Source organism: Lethenteron reissneri, chromosome 67, assembly GCF_015708825.2.
Source record: "Lethenteron reissneri isolate LAM-NWPU_2019-01 chromosome 67, ASM1570882v1, whole genome shotgun sequence".
Taxonomy (NCBI): Eukaryota; Metazoa; Chordata; class Hyperoartia; order Petromyzontiformes; family Petromyzontidae; genus Lethenteron; species Lethenteron reissneri.
The window spans coordinates 5,969,066-5,986,505 of NC_083845.1; the positions used below are offsets into that span (position 1 = coordinate 5,969,066).

Sequence of the window (17,440 nt, forward strand, 5' to 3'; positions counted from 1 at the left end):
ACCCCCCCCCCCCCACCCACGAAAATCTGAAAATCAACAAAGCATCACCGCGTCACCTCCATGCGTTGTTGTGCGGTGGATCATGCTCCTAGACCCGGCGCTTCACTGACCCCCCACCCCCCCACCCCTCCACCCCCCCACCCCCCCACCCACCCCCCCACCGCCACAGCTCGGGTACGGAAGTGGAAAAAAAAACGAGACGGAGTTTGATTTCTTTCGTTCGTTGTTGCGCGTGGTGCGTTCCGTGCCTGCCCAGCGGAGCTGAGGGGGCACGGGGAGGAGATGGAGCGGCACTGCGCGTCGGTGGGGCGAGCGCTGGATGGTCTGCGCGATGGCGTGGCCCTGCTCGACGCTCGGCATGACGAGCTGGCGCGCCAGTTCCAGGCCAGGGTCAACGGCCACGACGAAGGATTCGCGCGCGCCAGCAAACCCGACAGGTTGGCCCGTTCGTGCGGACGCGGCGGTGTGTGTGCGTGTGCCCGCGTGTGTGTGTGGGGGGCAAACGCTGTCGTGGACAGTTCTGTGGGGGGGAGGGCCAATTCCGATTTGCCTCTCCCCTCATGGCGTCTGTGACCACCACAGTGGCTAAACGGGGGCTCTGGACCGGTGCGAGGGGCTGGTAACCCCTCCACCTTTCAATAAATGACCACTAAACCACGACTGAAATATCTAACTAATAAGCTTGTGCCGGAGGCCCCGGAGGAACAGGCGTCTATAACGTCTCCTGGCCAATCCCCATTTGGCGGAGCCAGGAGATTGAATTTTTACACTTGGGGCTCCTCCAGAAACAACGAAAAGCCACTACGGATGGCCACGTGGAATGTTCGAACGCTCACTGCTGGTGGAAAGGCTGCCACTCCTCTGTCGGGAGCTGGACCGGTACCGCCTGGATCTCTGTGGCATTTAGGAGGTCCGGTGGACCGGCTCTGGCTCCTGCCACCATGAGGGGTGGACAGTCCTCTACTCGGGGCAGGAGACTGCCAAACAACAGGGAGTGGCTCTTCTTCTGAACAAAAGAATAAAGGGGGTGTGGGAGCGTGGCGGTTTTGTGTGGGAAGCTGTAAGCCCCAGGCTATTTTGGGCTCGCCTTCCCATCAACCGGAGGCGAGGAGTGGTGGTCGTGGTTACTTATGCCCCCACCGAAGACGAACATCCGTGGAGGGATGTAGGCAAGGCCGATGAGTCAGATGCCTTTCATGACCTCCTGTCACAGGTACTAGCTAAAGTGGCCCCTCGGGATAGAGTCATCTTGTTGGGCGACTTCAATGCCCGAGTTGGTCATGATGCTGTAACCTGGTCTGGAGTGATTGGAAAGCATGGGCCAGATCAGCTCAATAACAACGGTAGGAGGCTGCTAGATTTTTGTGCAGCCCATGGGCTTGTAATTACCAACACGCTGTTCCGTCATCGGCACATCCACACAACATCATGGATGCATGCCGGGTCCAAGCAAGAATATCTGCTGGACTACATAGTGACGGAACAGCGGATGCGTGCTCATGTCCTTGACACCAGGACCTACCATGGAGCTGATCTGCCCACTGACCATTGACTTGTCATCTGTAAGATGCGCCTGCTATTCTTCCACTCCCTGTGGTTAGTGTACACCCAGGACCCCATTCAAACCCATAGTGGCCTGGTCTCAGCTAGCTGATGAAAGTTGCAAGCGAGAATTTTATCGTCGCTTGCGGCTGGGGTTGGCATCGTCCCTAACTCCTGTTGTTGGGTGGGAAATGGGTGAGGAGCGACCAAGTTTGATTCCCGCTCACGGCCAACACCAGTAACGAACATTGGAACTGGTCCTGGGCCTCAAATGAGTACCTTGTGCGGTGTGTAAACATCACCACGTGGGAGACAAAGGCGGCTGGGGCGTGGTGCTGGGCACCCACCCCCTCGTGTGCCGTGCCGGCCTTCATAGGTGCTCGCTAACCGCACTTGCCCCAACAGTCTGTAAAGGCTATCCCCACTCACTCAACCTGTTACTGACCCAGTCACCCACCCACTCAATCACCCACTCACCACCCACTCAATCACCCACTCCCCACCCACTCAATCACCCACTCACCCACCCACTCATCCACCCACTCATCCACCATTCACCGATCCACTCACCGACCCACTCACCCACCCACTCACCCACCCACTCACCAATCCACTCACCCACCCACTCAATCACCCACTCACCCACCCACTCAATCACCCACTCACCCACCCACTCATCCACCCATTCACCGATCCACTCACCGACCCACTCACCCCACCCACTCATCCACCCACTCACCGATCCAATCACCGACCCACTCACTGACCCACTCACCCACCCACTCACCCACCCACTCACCGACCCACCCACTGACATCACGAGGGCCCCCCTCAATCTCCCCCCCCCCGCCCCGCACAGGCTGCAGAAGCTGAACGAGGCCCTGAAGGGAGACACGGAGGCGCACACGGAGGCCGTGCGCTCCTCCCTGCGCAAGTTTCGCAAGCAGCTCGAGGACACGGTGGCTCAACTGCGCGGATCCAACGCCAAGTTCATGCGCTCCTTCAAGTAGGTGCTGCTGCTCGTGGCCGGGAGACTGACGATACGGGCGCCACGGTGGCCAGGAGATGTTAACTGCCTCTCTTTGTATACAGGAGGTCGTGGGTTCCATCCCGTCCCTGACGCCTGCTGCTGTATATTTGGAATTTGTGTGTATCTCTCTCCCCGCGGGACGTGCGTCGTTGTGACGTGAAACGCTCGCTGTTATAACGCGAAATGTGCATCGTTATAATGCAGAACTATGTGTGCGTGTGTGCGTGTGTGTGCGTGTGTGTGTGCGTGTGCGTGCGTGTGTGCGTGTGTGCGTGTGTGCGTATGTGTGTGTGTGCGTGTGTGTGTGCGTGTGTGTGCGTGTGTGTGCGTGTGCGTGTGTGTGCGCGTGTGTGTGTGTGTGCGTGCGCGCTCGTCCCTTCCAGGTTGTTTTCGGAGGGTGGCAACTTCTCCCCGGAGGAGATCGAGGCGTTCCGCAAGCGGCTGGAGAAGCTGTCGAGGCAAATCGACGCGGCCGAGGGGCAGAGCGCAGCAAACCTGGAGGGCCTCGGCTCCAAGCGCATGGAGCAGGTGAAGCCGCGGTGACGACGATGACGACGACGACGACGATAAAATAATAATGATGATGATGATGATTATTACTACTGTAATGTGAGGATATATCCGGCTCAATGACGTATCACAACTCGTCATGGTGATTGGCTCTGCCGGTCTTGGTTTATAGCCAATGGGGGGAAGCCTAGGGGTGTGGCCCTGACGTAATGGGAAGGTGACAGCTGTAAAGATTGGTTCTGCTGGCTTTGGCCACAGCCAATGGGGAGACGAGTCAGGGGCGTGGCCCTGACGTCATGGGAAGGTGACAGCTGCAAGTAGGGGATTGGTTCTGCTGGCTTTGGCCACAGCCAATGGGGAGACGAGTCAGGGCCGTGGCCCTGACGTCATGGGAAGGTGACAGCTGTAAGGATTGGTTCTGCTGGCTTTGGCCACAGCCAATGGGGAGACGAGTCAGGGGCGTGGCCCTGACGTCATGGGAATGTGACAGCTGCAAGTAGATGATTGGTTCTGCTGGCTTTGGCCACAGCCAATGGGGAGACGAGTCAGGGGCGTGGCCCTGACGTCATGGGAAGGTGACAGCTGCAAGTAGATGATTGGTTCTGCTGGCTTTAGCCACAGCCAATGGGGAGACGAGTCAGGGGCGTGGTCCCGGCAGCTTACGAGGGGGCCTGGAATATTCCATGGAGGCTAACCAGGATTGGTGAAAACGTACCATGTGACCCGGGTATTCAATAGGGGTGGAGACGAACGACACGTGGTCAGTAGGGGATTGGTTCTGCTGGCTTTAGCCACAGCCAATGGGGAGACGAGTTAGGGGCGTGGTCCCGGCAGCTTACGAGGGAGCCTGGAATATTCCATGGAGGCAAACCAGGATTGGTGAAAACGTACCACGTGACCCGGGTATTAAATAGGGGTGGAGACGAACGACACGTGGTCAGAACGGGAACGAACAGAGGAAGGGGGCCACGTGGGAGCGGGGTTCCGGGTTGCCACGTGGTGGTGTGTGTCTCTCTCTCTCTGTCCCCCTCACGCTGCCTATCAGCATCGTGAAGGAAAAGCTGTAATACAAGTTGAACAAAGGACGGATTCCAGAAGTCGCCTCAACGAGCTTTATTACACTACTACAAGGATAATATACTTGCAACTTGCAACGGTACCCGCTCGCTCGTGAAGACAGAGAGAGAGGCGGGGGTGAGCGAAATTAACCCGCCGCCCCCTGCCCTCTTCCAAGTTCTGCGGTCCTCTCCATGTCAAGGTGTTATTGCTCAACGGATGACTGGTGACGGATGACAGCCACGATAATGACGATCATCGTGATGATGACGATCAATCGTGATGACGACGACGATAATGGTGATGATGATTATTACGACGATAATGATTTCTGTAATTTGCGTTTAGTTCGTTGTCTTTAGCTCCCCCCTTGCAACTCCGGTTAGCACGGATAGCTGCGTATGGTGCAAAAGAGGTTCAACATACATACTGCACATAGATGAACACTACCCATAGACTCAACACTGCCCATAGACTCAACACTGCCCATAGACTCAACACTACCCATAGACTAACACTGCCCATAGACTCAACACTGCCCATAGACTCAACACTGCCCATAGACTCAACACTGCCCATAGACTCAACACTGCCCACAGACTCAACACTGCCCATAGACTCAACACTACCCATAGATTAACACATCCCATAGACTCAACGCTGCCCATAGACGCAACACTGCCCATAGACTCAACACTGCCCATAGACTCAACACTGCCCATAGACTCAACACTGCCCATAGACTCAACACTGCACCATAGACTCAACACTACCCATAGACTCAACACTGCCCATAGACTCAACACTGCCCATAGACTCAACACTGCCCATAGACTCAACACTGCACCAAAGACTCAACACTGCCAATAGACTCAACACTGCCCATAGACTCAACACTGCCCATAGACTCAACACTGCCCATAGACTCAACACTGCCCATAGACTCAACACTACCCATAGACTCAACACTGCCCATAGACTCAGCACTACCCATAGACTCAACACTACCCATAGACTCAACACTACCCATAGACTCAACACTGCCCATAGACTCAACACTGCCCATAGACTCAACACTACCCATAGATTAACACATCCCATAGACTCAACACTGCCCATAGACTCAACACTGCACCTCTGATTTGCACGGTTGGCTACGCACGGTACGAAAGAAGTTCAACGTGCATACGTGCTCATTCAGGAAGCGATCGTAGTGCCCAGTACAACGATCGCAATTCCAGAACGAATCGACGATTTTTACGAGCAGCAGCCCAGCCCCTCGGATCTTGAGGGGCCCCCCCACCACCACAGCCCCCCCCCCCCACCACAGCCCCCCACCACAGCCCCCACACCCCCCGCACTCACCCAGGGCTTTGATTTATAATGGTCGAGATGCACGTTTGTAGCACTGTGATAAATCCGATCGGTAATTTTGGTAATTTAAGACATTGGTTCGCTCTGCGTGTGTGTGTGTGCGCGCGTGCCCTACTTAGCGGCTTTAAGGCGGCAGGTCGACGCGGTGGTGACACTTGCGCCTCGCAGCAAGAAGAGTGTGGGTTCGATTCCCGACTCGGAGCGCATCTCTCTCTCTCTGTGTGTGTGTGGAGGTTTGCGTGTTTTGTCGCTCTCCCCGCCGCGGTTCTGCGTGGGTTTCCTCCGTGTTCTCCGGCTCCCTTCCCGTCGATAAAAACAAAACAACAACAACAACCGCCATTCGCCACTACGTGTAGCGGTGACATCACCACGGCGCTTGTGCCAGGCTAGGTGCACTTTCATGGCACGTGAAGTGTCGAACGCCCGCTGGCAGGAGGTCACGGGACAGACCCAGCAGGTGCCGTGGGTTGACCGACTGAGATGACTGGTCGATGTACCACCACCTGTGTTTCCCGCTGTGTCAAAACACACACACACAGCGGAAACTGGCATCAGCCAAAACCATCCCCTCTGTGCGGGCATTTGAAACTAATAGCTGCACATTGCTCAATAGCGATCACGCAGCAACAGCAGCAGCATCGCGAATTCCTGGGAGGTGCAAACTGAAAAAATTAACCCGTAAAAACAAAGTTTTTCACTATAAATCCTTTATATGCGTGGCATCGGTTTTATTTTATTATTCATTTCTGTTTTTCTTGAGTAACAGTTTCATTTTTATCACATTGGTATTTTAAATTAAATATAAGGAAAGTCGTATATAAGGATTATAAGGTTTTCAGTTTTTGTATGATTGTTTATATTGTACATTTTTGTTGTTTTCTTGAATAACTTTCTGTGTTTAGGAAAAATATATGATTGTGTTAGTGACATTTTTTTTTCCTAAAAAGTGGAAAATTTTGGAAAAAAATTTTCACGAAAATAAATTGTCACGCACAACGAGTCTGTGTGCAAAATGTCAGCTCGATTGGATCACGGGAAGTGGGTTAAAAAACGACCGAAAGATTTGCACGGTCGTAAGCGCGCAAGCAAGCAAGCAAGTGAACTTAAAATAAAGGATTTAAATAGAGACTTGAGAATCAGTGAGGCTCTCCTGAGTAAAAAAAATGTGGAATAATAAAAATGAAATCTATAAATAATCTAGCTTTTATTTTACCAGATTAAGGTCCACTGCGCTGCATAGCTCTTTTTCAGAAGCGACTTGGCCACAAATTATAGCCCAACGAAATGGCTCATCATCATCATCACGTGGAATTGTATAGCAGCCAAATACTTTAACACGTAGCAGGCTTTCGCGACCAATATTATTCATAATGAAGGCGTTTGGGTCAGATCGCGTTATTTATAAATGTGTCGTAACCCTCCACCACCCGACACGGCCAAACAGTAAAAAATGTGTCACGTTGACAAAAGACAAAATAGTTCACTACTTTAGCCCACCGGTGTGTTGAAGAGTGAATCCACAACATTTACAATTTTTGAGCACGACGTTTCGCTGGTAATTACATCCAGTTCATAATATAGGTTTTTGGGTCAGATCGCGTTATTTATAAATGTATCGTAACCCTCCACCACCCGACACGGCCAAACAGTAAAAAATGTGTCACGTTTTTCAAAGGACAAATTAATTCACTTCTTTAGCCCACCGGTGTGCTGAAGAGAGAATCAACAGCATTTTAAAATGTGAGTAGTGCGACGTTTCGCTGGTAATTACAATCGGCTTCATCGGGCAAGAATGGTGAAGCTCTCCTGTTGCTTCCGGTCTTAAATAGAGCAGCAGCATCAGGGTGACGTCATCATTCAATTAAATTCAATCTGGTGCAGTGATTCGAGGCAAGGTGGGTATTGTAATTATATAGATTGGTAATCATTCAATTGTTATTCATTGGTATTTGTTTCCCTTATAAGGAATTGTAATTGTATTTATTTGATAATACGCTTCCAAATACTCTAAAGCGCGTGTCGTTGATTCTAAATGTGGAGGGCAAAAACCGAACGACCCTAAGACGAATCCACGCGACCACAGGGGAGAGAGAGACACGCACAGACTCCAAATATACTGTAATGGGCATCCCCTGTTACAAATGATCGTGCAACGAAGTGGCTTATCATCACGTGAAAATTTATAGCCGCCAAATACTCTTTAGACGCGTGCCGTTGATTCTAAATGTGAGACAAATCCACGCGACCACAGGGGAGAGTGAGAGATACGCAGACTCCAAATATACTGTAATGGGCATACACTATTCACTGTAGCCATGATTTATGTCTCGCCTTGTGGGATATCTCCGCAGACCGCCGCGATTGTGGGGAAATTTAAGGTCAAGTTCAGGGTCATGATGTCCGACCTGGTGATCCTGGAGAAGATTCAACGCGGTCTCACCGGCGCGCAAGTCAGAATCAAAACCGAGGTGAGCCGAATGCCAACTCAACCGCCGTCATGATCACCACCATCGTTACCATCGTTACCATCATCACCACCACCACCACGATGATCACCACCATTGTTACCATCATCACCACCAGCAGCACCGCCACCATGATCACCGCTATCACGACCTTCTTCATCAACGTCATGATCACCACCACCACCACCACGATGATCACCACCATCACTACCATCATCACCACCAGCACCACAGCCACCATGATCACCGCTATCACTACCATCATCATCATCATCATCACCACTACTCCCACCATCCCGCGATCACCGCCACCACCACCACCACCACGATGATCACCACCATCACTACCATCATCACCACGAGCACCACAGCCACCATGATCACCACTATCACTACCATCATCATCACCACTACTCCCACCACCACGATCGCTACCGCCACGACCATCATCACCACCATCCCCCGCGATCACCGCCACCACCACCACCACGATGATTACCACCATCACTACCATCATCATCACCACCGTCACCACCGCCACCACCACCACCACCACCACAATCACCACCGTCATCACCTCCGCTGCCACAATCACAACTCGCGACACCGAAGCGGCGTGGTGTCGCGGGTTCACGCCGTCATTATTTACACTGCGGGGAGTCAAGGTGCGTTCATCTGCAATCGCCGTGGCACAAAGCAAGCTCGGCCTCCAATTAAGGTGTAATGAATGGGGGGGAGGGAGGGGAGGAGGGAGCGGTGGGGGGGGGGGAGGGCATTCGAGCAGAGGCTTAATGAGAGGCAAATCAAATCTGAGAGAGGTTTACACAGAGAATGAGGCACTGTGTGTGTGTGTTTACATGCACGCGGAGTGAACCCAAAGACAAAGATCCCCCTCGTAGCCTCTTAACAAGCAGCTGGAGCAAGTGCTGTTAGCGAGCACCTATTACGGTCAGGAAGGTGCACGACGGGGGTGGGTGGCCAGCACTGGGCACCGGCCGCCTTTGTCTCCCCAGGTAGTCATTTGAGGCTGAGTCGACCTAGGGGAAGCCCAGGACCGGTTCAGATAATCGTCACTGGTGTTAGCCGTGAGTAGGAATCGAACTCGGACGGGGAGGGGGGCGGGTGGAAGGGAGGGGAGGGGAGGGAGGGAAGGGGAGGGAGGGCATTCTAGCAGAGGCTTAATGAGAGTGGAGAATGAGCGCCTAATGATTACGGGGAATACACAGGCAAATAAAACGGGAGGCGTTGACACGGGGGATGCGCGACTGTGTGCTTCTACACACACGCACGTAGTCGTAATACTTCTGAGAACTGATGGGGAATGGGCACATTGCAGGCGATTTGATCATCGGCAGGCAGACCCCAGGCTCGTCGCAACGTGAAGATGTGAACGTTATCATTATTAATGCGACTGTCAGTCGGTCGTCATTTTTAAATCCTTTATATTAAGTTCGCTTGCTTGCTTGCGCGCTTATGACCGTGCAAATCTTTCGGTCGTTTTTTGCCCACTTCCCGTGATCCAATCGAGCTGACATTGTGCCTGACAATTTATTTTCGTGACATTTTTTTTCCAAAATTTTACACTCTTTAGGTGATTTTTTAAAATTATATTTAATTACCAATTGCTTAATGGTGGCCAGCAATCATCTGACCCATAGGTGGCAGCCATCTCAAGCCAGAGGACGAGAGGACTCTAGCCGCCCGTTTCAAAGACCAATGTGGGCTGGGTTGTGGCCCATTAAACACGCATATAAAGGATTTATAGTGAAAAACTTTGTTTTTACGGGTTAATTTTTACACGCACACATCGCCCTCGGCGAGGGCCAGGCATCGGTGCGCGTCACAACGGCCTCCGGGTGACGTGGAGGAATGGGCAAGGGGAGGAAAGGAAAATCCGCTCAAGCCCGCCAGCGGCTACGCCGCACGAGCCGGAGGCACATCGTGGAAGAGAGAGAGAGAGCGCTGTAACAGGATACAATGAATCCGCGACAGAGTGAATGATACATTATGTGAATGATTTAGGCCCATACATGGAGTAATTCGGCATGACTTTGTCCATATAAGGAATGCTGGAACGGGAATCGACCGATTTTTAACGATACAAAGCTTGATCCATGCTTGATCCATGTTAAAACACATACACACAGGTGTAATAAACCTTCTTGAGACGGCTTCGGAATCAGTCCTTTTTATTTCCACTTCCACAATTTCACTTTACTCACACACTCTCCGTTGCTGGCAGACAACGGAGAGAGGGCAGACTTCCCGCCAAGTCCCCACCGCGCACGTGGCACCCAGAGCCCCCGTACGCGCGTGACCCCTGCTCTTGTCGTTCCCAAGTCTGCTCTCGATCGCTCTCTCTCTCTTAATCCCTTCGTCACGTGGTACGCCCCAGTCAATCCTCCATAGACAGCGTTGACCGTTCCCGATGGTTCCCTGTCAATCCCGGGACCACGCCTCTGATCCGGCTCCCCATTAGCTGGGGCCCCGAATGACCAGGCCAATCACCCCTGCTAACATGCCGTGATCACGCCGAGGCCATGCTCCCTGTCTCAACCCTTATTGGCTACAAAGCAGGACCGGCAAGCCAATCCCCACGTGAACCCTCTATGGCTGTTATCACACAGGTATTCAAAATATAATACTGGTAGGAACCTCCTGGTTCAACCAGCCCACAGGGGATTATTGTGTCCGTCCGTCTGTCGTGCATCCAAAAATGGGAGGGGTGGGGCTGGGTGGAGAGGGGAGGGTGGGGAGGGGCTGGGTGGGGAGGGTGGGGAGGGGCTGGGTGGGAAGGGTGGGGTTGGGTGGGGGGTGGGAGGGGTGGGGCTGGGTGGGGAGGGGCTGCTCACCCCGTAGCGCCCTTATAAAACTCAACGTTTCACCTACTCACGCCGGCTTGTGCCCGCCCTCACAGTCGGGCATATTTGCGGAATACACCACGCCGCCGTTGACCCTGGCCATTGACCGAGCAATCCAACGTTCCTACCAGCTCCCTCCGCAGGAATGTGTTAGCCATGCTTGATCCACGCTTGATCCATGCTCGAACACATACACACAGGTATTCAAACTATCATAGCCGTGCTTGATCTACGCTTGATCAATTCGCTGAATCCCCTGCTGCAGGAGTCAAACCCTCGCCTTCTCTTTCCTCCAACCGTGTGCACTTTGCGTGCAGGTTGCAGCCAGCAACGCTCAGTCGCATCGGATCTTCGGGCTCCTTAAGCAGCTGCGGGAACGGACTGACGCGTGCTCCTCACCGCACGTCGACAAAGAGGCGAGTGTTCCAAACGGCACAGCAGGTGTCAGTGGGTGTCAGTGGGTGTCAGTGGGTGTCAGTGGGTGTTAGCGGGTGTCAGTGGGTGTCAGTGGGTGTCAGTGGGTGTCAGTGGGTGTCAGTGGGTGTTAGCGGGTGTCAGTAGGTGTCAGTGGGTGTCAGCGGGTGTCAGTGGGTGTCAGTGGGTGTCAGTGGGTGTCAGTGGGTCCCAGCGGGTGTCAGTGGGTCCCAGCGGGTCCCAGCTGGTACCAGCAGGTCCCAGTGGCAGTGGGTGTCAGTGGGTGTCAGCGGGTGTCAGTGGGTCCCAGCGGGTCCCAGCAAGTGTCAGTGGGTGTCAGTGGGTGTCAGTGGGTCCCAGCGGGTGTCAGCGGGTGTCAGTGGGTGTCAGTGGGTGTCAGTGGGTCCCAGCGGGTGTCAGCGGGTGTCAGTGGGTCCCAGCGGGTGTCAGCGGGTGTCAGTGGGTCCCAGCGGGTCCCAGCAAGTGTCAGTGGGTTCCAGCGGATCCCAGCGGATCCCAGCGGGTGTCAGTGGGTGTCAGTGGGTCCCAGCGGATTCCAGAGGATCCCAGCGGGTGCCAGTGGGTGTCAGTGGGTCCCAGCGGATTCCAGAGGATCCCAGAGGGCCCCAGCGCGTCCAGCGGGCTCCAGCCAGCCACGCTCAGGAGTTCTTCCCGCGAATCCGACGCCGAGATCCGAGGCGCAACTGAGACATCAACTCCCGCGTCTTTGAGAACAGCCGAGTGGCGCAAGGTCCAGTCTGGCCTTAGGCTCGCAGCACCGCTGGGGGCCAAGGGCTGTTAGCGAACACCTAACTCGTTGTCACGGTAGTACGGAGTTAAAAAAATAATGCTGCCCTCATAGGAAATGATAAGTAATATTTAAAAATGTTTTTTTTTAAACACGCTTTAATGAAATGTACCGTACTCGTAATGCCAGAACTCCACGACTCCAGGAAGTGGCCCCGAAACTTGCCACAACGTCAGGTGCCGTGGTGATTTACAGCCAACGTGAGTTGAGCGTGGACAATTAGACCCAAGCCGAAACATAACGTATAAAACTGAATGTTTAAAAATAATTTTTATTTTTTTATTTTATACAATATAGTATTGTCATCAGTATGACATAAGTATACCGAGTTTGCAGTCGATAACACATTGGGCAGTGGGTTAAAATTGAGTTACAAGATTTTTAGAATACGACAACAACAGACAGAGTGAGTTAATAGAAAGCGTGTAAAATAGTGTTAATTTTTTTTTAATGATAAAATATACTATTGTCATCAGTATGACAACAGGTCCCTGTGGGGTGGGCTGGTATGAACGAATAACCAAAGAATATAAACATAATGTATTATTATTACACTTGTTTAGCCAGGAAAGCCTCACTGAGTCTAAAGGTTTTGTAGGGTCCTGCCAAGTGTTTGCAGTAGGGGGCGATGTTGCTACACCTAATCGGACATCGGACGGACGGACGGACGATATAATCTATTGTAGGCTGGTTCACTTTGTTCCTACCAGTATAAGTATACCAAGTATGCAGTCGATAACACATTGGGAAGTGGGTTAAAATTGAGTTACAACATTTGAGGATACGACAACAACAACGACAACAACAGACAGAGTGAGTTAAATAAAAGCGCGTAAAAATATAAATCTATAATATGCAAAGTTACCGGTAAAGGTTCTTCTTCATAGCAGAGCGAGAGTGAGGCCGGACAGATTGAGTAGTGGTTGAGGATTGCAAAACGTACGTGCGTTTAACTTCTTTCGCACACTGCCGTCCGTAGCGAAACCGCGCTAATCGGAGTTGCGGGGGAATGACAACAACTAAACACAGAAACAGTCATGATGACGGACGCTTGTGTTGCACCCGAAACGTCGTGATTTATTTTATTTTCTACCCACGTGACTTTACCGAAAGAACCAAAGAGTTTGGATTCCTGCAGTCACGAAAGCTTAAAATCAAGACAGAAACAGTTCTAAATGATTTTCTTGGTTCTTTCCGTAAAGTCACGTAGAATGGAAATAATAAAATAATCAAATGAAACATAATAAAATACAATTCTCACGACGTTTCGGCCACAACGCAAGCAGCCGTTTATCGGCCCAGCGTCTGAATGACGCTGTCTTTCCGACAGACCTGTTCTTCACCTGAGGACGGCTGCTTGAATTAGTTTGTAAATCTCGATAATGATTTAAAAGTGCATAGCTCTTAGTGGCTTTCTAATATCGGAAGGAAGAGCGTTCCAGACGGCCACAGAAGCGCATCTGAAAGTGCGGCTCGATGCAGCGGTGGCCACCGTCTTTGTTTGATGGCTGAGCCAAAAGCCGGAGTTGGCATGATGATGGTTTACTCTCCTTGACGAGACCACCGAGTTATCGCGGTTAATTCGTGGTGAGAACTTTGCACCCGGTCGAGAAAGAGAGAAAGAGAGAGACGCAGTGAAGGAAAGTTAGAGACTGCACTCATACACACCGCGGGGGCCATGATAACATTTTAGCTTAAGAATGTTTCCAGACGAATAGTCTCAAATTGGCTCACGAACAGTTTCACCGTCGGAGGATACTTACACATTTATTCACAGACGAACAAACCAGCTTCCGAAAAGTCAATAGCCCAAAGTGATTGTATGCTCAAACGAGCGCTGATGCATCGGTGATCAACTCCCCGCTACAGAGCTTCAAAGTTCAAAAGTTCATGTATTAGGTATAGCCCTGTGAGCCATTCGGCTCTTGAATCGGGTGCAACCGCAACAAACAAAAAATAAAAACATGAACAAGAAAACATCTTAAGTGACTATGTGCAAACAGAAAATCCAAGAAAAGACAGCAAAATATTGCAGAAAAATCACCGTACATCAACACTGTGTGCAATATTCCAGTGGGATGCAAGTCAAACAACAATAACCACAAGACAACTTAGATTAAGGCCATCAGTCTAACTCTGTACTACAAAAAACAAACATGGCCAAACCAAAAAAGTTTTTGAAACGCACCAAAATAAAGCCACAAAAGCAATGAAACAGTGGTCATAGGAACTGTGACCGAATTTTCACAATAAATGACATAACAACATGTACCACCAAACTCTGCAGCCATAGCTGGCTGCATGAGGTCACTCCACAACAGTAGGAGCATCAGTCGGAGTATCAACATTTTTCAATGCACCTTTAAGATCAGCGCACTAAATCAAAACACAGATCATACTTTGCATACTTTGCAGCGATCATCCGGAGCGAAACATTTTATTTTAGGCCACTAAATTGCAGTGGCAGCTAGGGGTGTACAACTCCTGTAGAGCAGTTTTGAGTGAAGATTTCATAGGTAGTGATTCAAGTTGCAGTTTATTGGCAATAGCATTCCAGACCCTGGGGGCATCAATAGCAAAGGCCCTTCGACCTGAGCTCGTGGTGTAAGTTTCCACGTTCCTAAGACAGGGGTTAGTCCATACGTAGGCTAAAACCGCTGTTTACTTCACAGAGTGGCGCCGATTTTATTGACCCAGGAGGTATGATGGGGATGAGTGACCCCTCCGGAACGGGATTGTAACTCGCATCTCCGGCTTACAGACGTGAGGTCGTGGTGGAAATTCCACGTTCCTATGACGAGGATTATTCAATGAATGGATAATACCGATGTTTACTGAACAAACAAAGTGGTGCTCATTTTACGGCCAGGAGGTATGATGAGGATGAGTCGGACCCCTCCGGAACGGGATTGTAACTCATATCTCCCGCTTACAGACGTGAGCTCGTGGTGGAAATTCCACGTCCTATGACGGGTGTTATTCCATAATAGGATAATGCCGCTATTTACTAACAAACAAAGTGATGCCCCATTTTATCGGCCCAGGAAGTATGATGGTGATGAGTCTGACCCCTCCGGAACGGGATTGTAACTCGCATCTCCCGCTTACAGACGTGAGCTCGTGGTGGAAATTCCACGTTCCTATGGCGGGGATTATTCCATGAATAGGATAATACCGATGTTTACTTAACAAACAAAGTGGTGCTCATTTTATTGGCCAGGAGGTATGATGGTGATGAGTCTGACCTCTCCCAACCAGATGGAACTCGCATTTTCCCGCTTACAGACGTGAGCTCGTGGTGGAAATTCCACGTTCCTATGGCGGGGATTATTCCATGAATAGGATAATACCGATGTTTACTTAACAACAAAGTGGTGCTCATTTTATTGGCCCAGGAGGTATGATGGTGATGAGTCTGACCTCTCCCAACCAGGATTGTAACTCGCATTTCCCGCTTCCACACGTGAGCTCGTGGTGGAAATTCCACGTTCCTATGACGGGAGTTATTCCATAAATAGGATAATGCCGCTATTTACTTAACAAACAAAGTGGTGCCCATTTTATCGGCCCAGGAAGTATGATGGTGATGAGTCTGACCCCTCCGGAACGGGATTGTAACTCGCATCTCCCGCTTACAGACGTGAGCTCGTGGTGGAAATTCCACGTTCCTATGACGGGGGTTATTCCATGAATAGGATAATACCGATGTTTACTTAACAAACAAAGTGGTGCTCATTTTATCGGCCCAGGAGTATGATGGGGCTTGGCGAGCGAATGGCGCAGTGAACACACGGGGTTCTGGTTAACGCATTGCCCTGTAAGTTGGCAACAACAATCTCACGAGAGAATTGTATTTGATGAAATGACACCTCCGATTCGCGCGGTTGGCTACGTATGGTGCTAAAGAAGTTCAACGTACACACTGCCCATAGACTCAACACTGCCCATAGACTCAACACTGCCCATAGACTCAACACTGCCCATAGACTCAACACTGCCCATAGACTCAACACTGCCCATAGACTCAACACTGCCCATAGACTCAACACTGCCCCATAGACTCAACACTGCCCATAGACTCAACACTGCACCATAGACTCAACACTGCCCATAGACTCAACACTGCCCATAGACTCAACACTGCCCATAGACTCAACACTGCCCATAGACTCAACACTGCCCATAGACTCAACACTGCCCATAGACTCAACACTGCCCATAGACTCAACACTGCCCATAGACTCAACACTGCCCATAGACTCAACACTGCCCATAGACTCAACACTGCCCATAGACTCAACACTGCCCATAGACTCAACACTGCCCATAGACTCAACACTGCCCATAGACTCAACACTGCCCATAGACTCAACACTGCCCATAGACTCAACACTGCCCATAGACTCAACACTGCCCATAGACTCAACACTGCCCATAGACTCAACACTGCCCATAGACTCAACACTGCACCATAGACTCAACACTGCCCATAGACTCAACACTGCACCATAGACTCAACACTGCCCATAGACTCAACACTGCCCATAGACTCAACACTGCCCATAGACTCAACACTGCCCATAGACTCAACACTGCCCATAGACTCAACACTGCCCATAGACTCAACACTGCCCATAGACTCAACACTGCCCATAGACTCAACACTGCCCATAGACTCAACACTGCCCATAGACTCAACACTGCCCATAGACTCAACACTGCCCATAGACTCAACACTGCCCATAGACTCAACACTGCCCATAGACTCAACACTGCCCATAGACTCAACACACTGCCCATAGACTCAACACTGCCCATAGACTCAACACTACCCATAGACTCAACACTGCCCATAGACTCAACACTGCCCATAGACTCAACACTGCCCATAGACTCAACACTACCCATAGACTCAACACTGCCCATAGACTCAACACTGCCCATAGACTCAACACTGCCCATAGACTCAACACTGCCCATAGACTCAACACTGCCCATAGACTCAACACTGCCCATAGACTCAACACTGCCCATAGACTCAACACTACCCATAGACTCAACACTGCCCATAGACTCAACACTGCCCATAGACTCAACACTGCCCATAGACTCAACACTGCCCATAGACTCAACACTGCCCATAGACTCAACACTGCCCATAGACTCAACACTGCCCATAGACTCAACACTGCCCATAGACTCAACACTGCCCATAGACTCAACACTGCCCATAGACTCAACACTGCCCATAGACTCAACACTGCCCATAGACTCAACACTGCCCATAGACTCAACACTGCCCATAGACCAACACTACCCATAGACTCAACACTACCCATAGACTCAACACTGCCCATAGACTCAACACTGCCCATAGACT

The 17,440-nt window shown here is 51.0% G+C and overlaps 1 protein-coding gene across 1 annotated transcript in view; it reads left to right on the top strand.

Annotated features, from left to right (window-relative positions):
- The window catches only part of LOC133360123 (coiled-coil domain-containing protein 180-like), a 57,255-nt gene extending 45,201 nt beyond the window's left edge, over positions 1-12,054 (top strand). Inside the window, exons 20-25 of the mRNA XM_061578709.1 lie at positions 257-437; positions 2,402-2,548; positions 2,956-3,100; positions 7,864-7,980; positions 11,156-11,305; positions 11,713-12,054. Coding sequence (XP_061434693.1) covers positions 257-437; positions 2,402-2,548; positions 2,956-3,100; positions 7,864-7,980; positions 11,156-11,305; positions 11,713-12,054 — 1,082 coding nt within the window. The remainder of the gene's footprint in view (positions 1-256; positions 438-2,401; positions 2,549-2,955; positions 3,101-7,863; positions 7,981-11,155; positions 11,306-11,712) is intronic.
- Positions 12,055-17,440: the final 5,386 nt, after the last annotated feature.